The 10,796-nt window shown below is 43.9% G+C and overlaps 2 protein-coding genes across 4 annotated transcripts in view; one reads left to right on the forward strand and one right to left on the reverse strand.

Moving 5' to 3' along the window:
• Window positions 1-7,828, forward strand: part of Hacd3 (3-hydroxyacyl-CoA dehydratase 3) — a 40,182-nt gene extending 32,354 nt beyond the window's left edge. The window contains exons 8-11 of the mRNA XM_005347770.3: window positions 1,005-1,117; window positions 2,365-2,471; window positions 3,093-3,224; window positions 6,363-7,828. Of these exons, the coding sequence (XP_005347827.1) occupies window positions 1,005-1,117; window positions 2,365-2,471; window positions 3,093-3,224; window positions 6,363-6,439 (429 nt within the window). The 3' untranslated portion in view covers window positions 6,440-7,828. The remainder of the gene's footprint in view (window positions 1-1,004; window positions 1,118-2,364; window positions 2,472-3,092; window positions 3,225-6,362) is intronic.
• Window positions 7,829-7,871: 43 nt separating this feature from the next.
• The window catches only part of Ints14 (integrator complex subunit 14), a 31,065-nt gene continuing 28,140 nt past the window's right edge, over window positions 7,872-10,796 (reverse strand). For 2 of the 3 annotated variants that reach the window (XM_013346646.2, XM_026779381.1), the window contains 2 exons: window positions 9,857-9,922; window positions 8,713-8,964 (listed from right to left, as the gene is read on the reverse strand). In XM_013346646.2, the coding sequence (XP_013202100.1) occupies window positions 8,713-8,964; window positions 9,857-9,922 (318 nt within the window). Of the gene's footprint in view, window positions 8,965-9,856; window positions 9,923-10,796 lie in introns of all 3 variants that reach the window. The other variant, XM_026779382.1, reaches the window with a different exon arrangement.

Consider the following 10,796-nt stretch of genomic DNA (forward strand, 5'->3'; position numbering starts at 1 on the left):
GAGATAGCTTATTATGTGGGACACACGTACAAGCAGTAGACTGCAGACAAGCAGTGGAATGATGGAATGATATGCACAGGACAGCATTGTATACAGTACAGCAGTTACTGGATTCGTAGTGCACTGTTCCGTACTGTGGGCTATGCAGGCACCAGTGTTCATTGGCAGTATCCTTTGTATTGTGTTTGTGTGTGTGTGTGCTTTTGATACTGGAGAAACAGTAATAACTCGGTGTTCTAAGGATCTTCTAAACATGCTTAGGAAATACTGAGTTGCACAGAGCAGAATTTAGCTAAAGGAATGCTCTTGGTTCTCTTATCAGGAATAGTGTGGTTCTGCCAGCAGGCAGGATGACCTTGGGTAACAGCTGTCTGGTAGCAGCCCTGATGTGTCTAAAGACAACTCTGACAGTTGTCTTTTTACACTGGAAATCTCCCCATTTGTCCAAACAACCAAACCTTGGGATTTCTCTCTCTGTGAAATGTGTTTAATTGCTCAAAGTGTAACTTGGGTCCCTGAAACTATAAGTTGATGGGGGTTTCTGCTTAGGGCTGGATCCATTTTGTATGTTAGCCAGAACCAGTTTTGCACTGTTATTAAAGGGCTTTTCCTTTATTAATCTCTAATTGGTGAAGTGATTTCTCATTGGGAAGGCATGTATCACATTAATGTACACATTATTTCTATACACAGAAAAGTACCTATTTATTGACAAAGACTGTTTGGATCATTTTTCCAATACTGTAACAAGGGGCCATGAAATGGCTCAGTGGGTAAAAGCTCCAAGTTCAACATCTCCTGTGGTAAGAGAGGACCAACTCCTGCAAGCACACTCCACTCATTTCCACCCTGCCACCCCCAATAAAGCCTTAGCAAAGGCTTTAAAAAGTGGGCATTTGTAGGAACATGCTTGCATATGCTGCAGACATGCAGACAGATATAGAAGTAGATGTGCACATAGATACGATATGTAAATTTTCCCTCCTTTGGGTCTTTTTTAACAGTTTCTTGGAAGAAATTTTATTCTATTTATCATCTTCGGCACCACGGAAGAAATGCAAAACAAAGCTGTGGTTTTCTTTGTGTTTTATTCATGGAGTGCAATTGAAATTTTCAGGTGGGTAGAAATACTTGCCCCTCTCTGGAGTGGATGTTGTTGCCTTGACTAGAAGTTTCATTTGGTTTGGGGCTAGCATTATACATGTGAGGAGTGAGGATTCTAGCTCCATCAGCGAGCTCTGTGGCTATAGGGAACAGAGAACTGGAGGACAAAAGACCCGTCTACTACAACCTCAAGGTCTCACCATTGGGTTGCAAAAACCCAAGACCCAACCATGAGGGAAGTACTTGGGAAGGCTGGAGGAGTACAAGGTGGGAGCAGCAATCCGGGTGGATGTGTTAGTTAGTTGCCTTCCTGAGGCATGGTAAGCTCTTACTCAGGAGTACTCAAGTTTTGAGCTTAGCTTAGCTATTTTTTCTCTTTGAATTGTCAGTAAAAGAAAAAAATAACTTTTGAAAAATTAATTCAGTGCCCTGTATAGTGGCACACATCTGTAATTCCAGAACTCCAAAGGCTGAGGCAGGAAGATTGCCATGAGTTTGAGGTCAGCCTGATCTATAGACAAGAGAAGAATCTGTCCAGTTGTGTTCCTTTTTAGCCACGCCATCCAGTGTCTGCTCCCCATTGAGTCCTTTGCAGCTAGGCTTCTGCAGATCGCCTCCTCAGCTCTAGATGTGAGAAGTAATAGCTTGAGAGTTCATGGTGCACTGGAAAGAGGCAGTGGTGCTTGGCCCAGTCTCAGCTGTGCCTGGGTCTGTACCCTCAGGCATGCTGGATGCAAAAGTATGAAACAGATTCAAGGTCCTTGATTTTAACATTTTCTATTTGGGAAGAAATGAATTTCTTGTGATGTTTCTTTTTAAAATTTGTTTTTCAGTCAGGGACAATGTAGCCTTGCTGGCCTTGTTATATAGATTGGGCTGTCCTTGAACTCAGACACCTGCCTGCCTCTACCTCTTCTGTGCTGGGACTAAAGGCGTGCACTGCCATGCCTAGAGTGATGTCTCTTTTAAGGCTGAGCATTTCTGACTCCAGATTAGAAGCTTTTTGTATAATTTAGGACCATCTATTTATCCGAGGTAGAGTTTGGCATCTCTACCCACTGGGAACATAGATGAGAACAAAGCCAATTAGGTTCTAAGCATCCAGTGTGTAGCTGAACAAAGAGGGTTCCTGGAAGAGTACACTGAGCCTGCCAGTGGAGTTGGAGTGGAGCTAACCCACATGCTGCCGGTGGCAAACCCTTTGGTATTTGTGAGTGCTCATCTAGGGTCGAATTCAGAACCGAACTCTGTTCTCCATAGGTACCCCTTCTACATGCTGTCCTGCATCGACGTGGACTGGGACGTGCTCACGTGGCTCCGTTACACTATGTGGATTCCCTTATACCCCCTGGGATGCTTGTCAGAAGGTATTTTCTGAAACTTTCTGTCTCATAGTGTAGCTCCCAGGAGTGCCCTAGGAGTTAAAAGGCCATTTTTGCTTCTGCCAGCCTTGGTCTACTTAAGGTGCTGCTAAGACTTTGCAGGGATTTCTTTCTTTTTTTTTTTTTTTTTTGGTTTTTCAAGACAGGGTTTCTCTGTAGCTTTGGAGCCTGTCCTGGAACTAGCTCTTGTAGACCAGGCTGGCCTCGAACTCACAGAGATCCGCCTGCCTCTGCCTCCCGAGTGCTGGGATTAAAGGCATGCGCCACCACCGCCCAGCCAGGGATTTCTTTTGATGGCCTCTTTGCGTACTTCTTGTGCTGTTCCAGAGATGGGGGGCTCATTTCACAAGGCCTGGAGGAGGGTGCTCAGGAGCTGCATGCTCTTTATTGACAGGCTACTTAGTATTCCAAAGTGAGATCTTATTCCTGATAAGCCCATAGCAGCCATTCTCAGCTCTGTTGACAGCTTAGAGGCAGTGTGAGAGGTCGCGGGAGGAGGAAACATCTCCTGAAGCCTCAGGCTGGACCTGAGGCCTGAGCTGCTGGAGGCTGTTGCTTCATGTACCTATTCCATTTGCTTCTCATTATCTGTTTGTTTCCTTCCAGCTGTGGCAGTGATCCAGTCCATTCCAGTATTCAATGAGTCAGGAAGGTTCAGTTTTACTTTGCCATATCCAGTGAAGATGAAAGTCCAATTTTCCCTCTTCCTTCAGGTTTACCTTGTAATGTTATTCTTAGGTAAGTACTAGCTATACATGCACATTCCTGCCATGTGTTAGACAGGATAGCCAAGCAGTTCCGTTTCTAGCATCCTTCTTGCAGTTCTACTTCTGAAAGAGTGGCGGGGAAGGTTTTCTTCTTGAAAACAGACCGGGTAGGAGTAAGCTGCGTATGGAGATCTTTTCCTTTTGGTCTAAGTAGCTGGACTATGACTTTCTTGGTCACCGGGAGTCTGTCCAAGATATGGATACTGGGGAAATAGCCCAGGTTATCTCTCGAGGAGTGACTAAGGAACCCTTCTAGAGCAGTAGGAGCAGCTATGCTGCCTCTATTCTGACTAGTTTGAGGGCTGAGGCAGGGCTGCTTAAGCACAGGAATTTTAGCCCAGTCTCAAAAAAAATTGATATTTAAGATGGGCAGTCATGCACACGCCTTTAATCCCAGCACTCCAGGGGCAGAGGCAGGCAGATCTTTGTGAGTTCAAGGCCAGCCTCGTCTACAGAGCAAGTTCTAGGACAGGCTCCAAAGCTACAGAGAAACCCTGTTTCGAAAACAAAAACAAACACATTGTAATCGAGCTCCTGTCACATTTCTTTGAGCGGCACATTAATTCCTCATCCACAGGTTAGGAGGTGGAATAATAAGCTGGGCAGTAGTAACGCACACCTTTAGTCCCAGCACTCAGGAGGCAGAGGCAGGAGGTTCTCTGAGTTTGAGGTTGTGAGTGACTTCTAGGACAGCCAGGGCTACACAGAGAAACCATGTCTCCTGGAAGAAGAAGAGAAAGAGGTGGGCATGCAGCTGTGGCAAGGGAAGGAGGTAGTGATGGCCTCTTAGGTTGTTGGAAAGCTTCCTGCTGGTCACGACCACCTACTTAGTAATTTAGGTTTGTATAAAACATAAATTTTAAGCCGGACGGTGGTGGCACACGCCTTTAATCCCAGCACTTGGGAGGCAGAGGCAGGTGGATCTCTGTGAGTTTGAGACCAGCTTGGTCTACAGAGCTAGTTCCATGACAGGCTCCAAAACCACAGAGAAACCCTGTCTCGAAAAACCAAAAAAAAAAAAAAAAAACAAAACATAAATTCTAAATTAATTCATATAAGTTAAGAACTAATGGGAACAAGAAATAAACCTTAGGGGGCTGGAGAGATGGCTCAGCAGTTAAGAGCACTGACTGGTCTTAACTCAGAGGGCCTGAGTTCAATTCCCAGCACTATCTGGTGTCTCACAACCATCTATAGTAGGATCTAATGCCTTTTTCTGCATAACGGCATACCTGCAGATAGAACACTCATATACATTAAATAAATAAATAAATAAAGCTTTAAAAAGAAACATTTTAAAAACCCTTATTTGAAAGGCAACTTAAAGGATTCCTTTTAAATGTCTGTTTAGATTCTGTCTGTCTGTCTGTCTATCTATCTATCTATCTATCTATCTATCTATCTATCTATCTATCTATCTATCTATCTGCTATCTTAGTTAGGGTTTCTATTGCTGTGAAGACACCATGACCGTAACAACTGCTAAAGAGAAAACTTTTAATAGGGGTGACTTGTTTATAGTTTCAGAGGTTCAGTCCATTGTCATCATGATGGGGAGCATGGCAGCCTATAGTCAGATGTGGTACTGGAGTAGCTGAGATGCCTATACCTTGTAGGCAAAAGGAAGTCAGCTCAAAGTTACACTGAGGGAAGCTTGAGCAAGAGAGACCTCAAAGCCCACCTCCACAGTGACACACTTCCTCCAACAAGGTCATACCCACTCCAACAAAGCCACACCTTCAAATAGTGCTCCTCCCTATGAGATTATAGGGGCCAATTACATTCAAACTACCACACCTGCTACATTTGGTTTAGTGGACTTAAGTAAGCATAGCTGTCTACCTTGCTGGTAACAGCAGGTTCAGCCACTAGCAGCTGAAAAGCAAGTATTTTTTAAATCAATTTCTGAGAGCCAGGGAGTGGCCTAGGAGGTGCTTTTGGTTTCAGGTCTCATAGACTTTGAGTCAGAGGCCTGCTGGGGCTGTAACTCGTGTAAATTACACCTCTTATGCGGGATCATTAGTTACCCTCTCCATGTGGCTGCTCCTGACATGTCTTTACTGAGTGAGAAGAGGGACACCCAGAGCCATAGCACCTTCTGTAACCTAATAGCAGAAATGCATGCCATTATCCAGATTGGCAAGGTATGAAATACTGGAGGAGAGGGGTCATAATAACTATCTTAGAGGCTGCCATTCTGAATGGCAAGAACGGTACCCGTACCTCTGTCACTTAATGTGGGAGACCTAACTCCCTTGGGATTCCCTAGGATCTAGTAAAGACGTTGGAGTCCTGTGTGGCGGCTCACATTTATAACCACAGCAGCAGGGAGACTAAGGCTAGTCTGGGCAATAGAGTAAGGCCATCTCCAAGAAAGGATAGGACTATTTTCATATGCACCAACTCTGTTATCTTTCCTTTGTGTTACTGTTGAATTTGCAAGGTGTGCATCCTTCTTCAGAATGAAGAAAATCCAAAGTCCTAACTTCAGGTCTTAACCAGGTAGTGCATATTCATAGGCCAAGGAATTTTCTATACACCATTTTCTCACAGTAAGTCTGTGGAGTGTTTTTATCCCTGTTGTACAAATGAGGAACTGAATGAGGCTCAGCTTCAGAACTTACTGGCCAAGTAGAATTGGAACTTGACTCTGAAATCCTGTTTCCTCACTACTGGGTTGTTCGTCTAGACTGCTGCTTACTAAATGTGTTCTTGAATAGCCTTGCAGGTTTTCATTTGGGCATTTCAATAAATGCATAAGGAGAAAACAAGCAAAAAACTTTGAACTTAATCTTTTATGTAAGGGTATAAACTGTATTGATGATTGTATCAATATTAAAATGCCTCAAAAAACGAGAAAGGCAGTCGGATGATCAGATTATAGGAGTTAAAGTATGGTAAAAAGTTAAATCTTAGTTGTCCACTATACAGGACTTATCCTTGTCTAAACCTGCAGGGCAGAGCATGAGGAGACAGCGCAGTGCACCGCTGGTGGGACCTTAAGATGTATCTATTAATACAGTTAGTGCTGTGAAGTGCGGGAAACAGACCACAGAACCTCCACTTCCAGTCACAAAGACATCTAATCTGTGTTTTTTTTTTTTTGCAGGGTTATATATTAATTTTCGACACCTTTATAAACAGCGCAGGCGGCGGTATGGACAAAGAAAGAAAAAGCTCCACTAAAGAGAAATTTGGTAGCTTTGTGCTGGTTTGAGCTGAATCTATGATTCTTACCATTTTACCTTCTTGTACTGATGTAAAAGTTATTATTTTTTAAGTAAGGCTATCTCCTTTCCCCAGTAACATTCCTGAACTTACTGTATTTTATCTTAGTATTGTACTTGCATGACATGGATTTCTGGTATCTGACAACAGGTTCATGCTTCTGTATTTAGTGACAGCTAGACTGCCCTCACCTTTCATTCATGTCAGTCTGCTCTTTCCTACAGGTACTATCTCTCTTCACAGTTAGGACAGGACTACATTTCCCCATTGAAAATGATCAGAAGTGACCCAGGCAGGACCTAATATGTATTATACCCAAAGGGTTACTTGTGTAGGGGGTAAACTGACTTTTTGAAAAGCAGGTAAATTTGGTCATTGATTAAACATTTTTGAGCCAGAGTAGGGCTGGAGAACACTTTGTATTTGATGTCTTTTGCTTAAAGACTTTCATTACTACAGCACTTAGCAGCATGGGCGTCAAAGAGGCAGAGTGATTTAAAGAAAGCCATCAGAACCTGGGAACATCATGAATATTTCATTCCTATTTACAACTGTCTGCAACACTGGAGAAAGAGGGAGCATTACTTGCAAAACACTGATATTATAAGTTCCAAATGTGAATGAATGGCTGCAGGGGTCAAAAGGAAACAGAGATTTGGGAGCTAGACAGCTGTTGTAATGGGAGCCTGTGGCAAATACTAAAGTAGGCCAGACACACCTACAAGCTGTCCTGGCCTGTGCACACAGTCAGCCTATAACTTTTTTGGACTAGCTCATTTTCTTGTGTATTTCTCTGAGTGATCAGTGAGACTACCTTTTTCAACTTCAGACTCCTGTTTGTTTTTATTTTTTAAAACCTGTGCGCAGTGGGAACTTGAGCTGGGAAATCACCAGGATTCCTGCAGGAAACCCCCCAAAAGGGGGACTGAATAAAACCTAGACCTCAGGGTTGGCCATTGTACAAGATGTTGTCAGTCTCACTACCATATTCCATGTAAACCTAGTTATGGGGTAACACTAGAAATGAGCTAAGGGTGGCAGCACCCAGGTCTGCCACGCTCAGCTGTGTTGTCTCAGTGAGCCCAAGGCATTAAGCTGGCTGGTCTGACAACCTCATCTCACTGAAGAGTAGTTTACAGATTTGCAGCTTCTGTCAGTGCTTGTTGGTAGTGCCTTCTGGTGTTTCTTCCACTGGCAGTGGGACTGACCAGGCAGGTCAGCTTTGCAGCCAACTGTGCTGCATCCTTGTGCAAAATCCCATGTTCTAGTTGCTGTTAGTATCCCCTTTGTTGCTGTCTGAGAAAGTGAAAGATTGTGTATTTCTATTAAAACATTTACAGTCAAAATCCTAATAATTTGTGTTTAAAGATTATTTAGACTAACGGTTTTCAAATGGGTAAAGTCTTTGCTTAGGCAAACGTTGCCTAGTACTTCACACTAAACCATAAGCAGTGACACAGCCTTTGGAAGCCCGACTTCTATCAGTATTCTCTGAACCACACTGGCCAGGACCTGGCTGAGGTGCAAATCTTGATCATTGTCAGAAGCTAGGAAGTTAATATAGAATCCAAGAAATGTCAGGACTTAGGAATATGACATTTTGGAAGCTGAATTATATTCAAGGGATAAGATAGAGCAAAACAACGTGTTTCTAAATGAAATCATTTTATAGAAAATCAAATATTTAATTTTCATTTAAAAACATGAACAGGAGTGATTTTACACACATGTGGTTACTGTCTAAAGATTTGTACCTCAGATACACCAGAAGCACCTGAGCACTGCCACTGTATCTTAACAAGTTTTAAGAAAAATTTTGAAACTTGGTGGCATCAGGTTTGTACTTAGACAAGTTTTAGACATCTGGATTGCTCATTCTAAGCACAGTAGAACTGAGATGTAAACCTGTAAAAAAAATTGTTTTTTGGATGCAGGAAGGCCCTTGCTGGGCAGGCTTCCTGAGGGCGGCAGTGGAGCTCTGTACTCATCTGTCCAAGCTTCTCAGGAGTTGTGCTCAACATGAACCAAAAGCTGTTTCGGACTGAGCCCCATGGAGCTAGTGTGAAAGCTCCAGACAACCACCCTTCGGACCTTTCTCAGACTGCAGTAGAGACATTCAAACTGGCAGTGCTGCTTCTGAAACAGCTCAAGGTCCTTGGATGGCTATTTGGGGCTGAATGGGCTCATTTTCAGACAAAATGAACAAAGAAGGAAAGCTCCAGAGGTTAGCATCACATTCGTTCAGTGCTGCTCCCTGAGAAGTCTGTGTGCAGGGGTGTGATGTTGTGGTCATATGCAGCATACTCAGAGGTGCCGGTGCTGGCCAGCTTGAGCTGCTGGGCAGCGTGGGTGAGCTGGAATGCGGCATCTGGGTGGGCTGTGTCAGGCAGCAGGGTGCACTCCCTCTCCAACATGTCAGCCACTCCTTTGAGCAGGTCCAGGAAACCAAAGGCTAAGGCAGCTTTTCGTAACCTGTTCAGCTCCTGAAACAGACAATTTCCAAGCACTCTGCTTTAAAGTCAGTTCTTTTTTACCTCAACTTAGGAAGCATTTCTTTAAATAAGAACCAGGGACAGCAGTGTGAGGCATAACTGGCAAGTGGTGTCTGCAGTGTGTTCAGCAGTAGTTGGTCAGCCAGCTGATCACCATTAATGTACACTTATGCCAAATCCAGAAAGCACCTTTCACACAGCATCCACGCCAACTAGTTTCTGTCTCCTAATGAGGCATGGGAAAGGCTTGCTCCAAGTCTTGGCCTTGTAGCCTGGTGCCTCTCTAATATAGACTTGGAGTGTGAATGACAGTGAACACATTTGGGGACAGACCAGAGAAACACAAAGCACCCCATTAGCCACTAGGGTGAGTTGTGGGCAAGCTTAGGAGCCACTCTGGCCTCAGGCCTTGTTTTCCCAGGAAGGAGACCCCTATCCTCATCTTCTTGAAGACACGAAGCAGCCAGTCGCAGGGGCCCTTTCAGTTTCTCAGACATGGTGCTGGTTATACTGTATTAGGGAAGATGAATGATCCACCTCAATACCAAGTCTTCTTTCTTGAACTGGACACAAGTAGGACATACAGACTGCAGAAGCTGTGCAGAGGACAAGAGCCTGGATGAATCACAGCTTTGGGGGGTCTGGCTGGCTGAAAGCTTTCCTATTGAACTCTGATTAAAACTGTATTTTGTCCAATGTCCCCAGATTGTTAGTAACTAGGTTTAAAGGCAGTAGGGTGACACTCAGTCAAAGTAGGTGTGATACCTGAGCTGCTCACCTGAGGCTACAGGAGAGCCTCACTGTGATCACGTGGTGCACACTCATAATTCCACCCCACACTCTAACCACCATGATTTTTCTACTACAGTTTTGACAGTCTCACCTTATAGAATGTTTGTGTTTTTTCAGGGAGCTTCCTTGCATTTCTTAAGATCTTCTGCACATCTGTCTATGAGGCATAAAAATAATTCAATGTTAGAATTCTGTGGCTTAGCCGGGCGGTGGTGGCGCATGCCTTTAATCCCAGCACTCGGGAGGCAGAGGCAGGTGGATCTCTGTGAGTTCGAGACCAGCCTGGTCTACAGAGCTAGTTCCAGGACAGGCTCCAAAACCACAGAGAAATCCTGTCTCGAAAAACAAACAAACAAACAAACAAACAAACAAAAAAAGAATTCTGTGGCTTTAAAAAAAAGGGGGGGGGGCTAGAGAGAGGGCTCAGTGGTTAAGAGCGCCGTCTGCTCGTCTAAAGGTCCTGAGTTCAATTCCCAGCAAACACATGGTGGCTCACAACCATCTTTAATGAGATCTGGTGCCTTCTTCTGGCCTGTAGGCATGCATGTAGACAGCATACTATATATACAATAAAATCTAAAAAAAAAAAAAGAAAAGAAAAGAAAACCAACCCAGTAACTTATAAGAACAGACTGTCAACATGAAGAGTCCTTCTAAGGTGATATTAGTATTCTGCTCAACAATGGCAAAAACACCTTCCTCCTTTAAAAGGCTTGATGGTATTAAGTCAATCGTCTCAGAAATAGACCCAGTGCACCTACAATCTATGGACAGAACACTGATGGGGAAAGAATAACTGTTGTTGAAAACTGAATGAGTGCAAAAAAAAAAAAAAAAGTTGAACCTTCAGTTCAAAGGACATTACAAAAAAAGATCAGCTTGGGCCGGGCGGTGGTGGTGCACGCCTTTAATCCCAGCACTCGGGAGGCAGAGGCAGAGGCAGAGGCAGGTGGATCTCTGTGAATTCGAGACCAGCCTGGTCTACAAGAGCTAGTTCCAGGACAGGCTCCAAAACCACAGAGAAACCCTGT

Source organism: Microtus ochrogaster, chromosome 5, assembly GCF_000317375.1.
Source record: "Microtus ochrogaster isolate Prairie Vole_2 chromosome 5, MicOch1.0, whole genome shotgun sequence".
Taxonomy (NCBI): Eukaryota; Metazoa; Chordata; class Mammalia; order Rodentia; family Cricetidae; genus Microtus; species Microtus ochrogaster.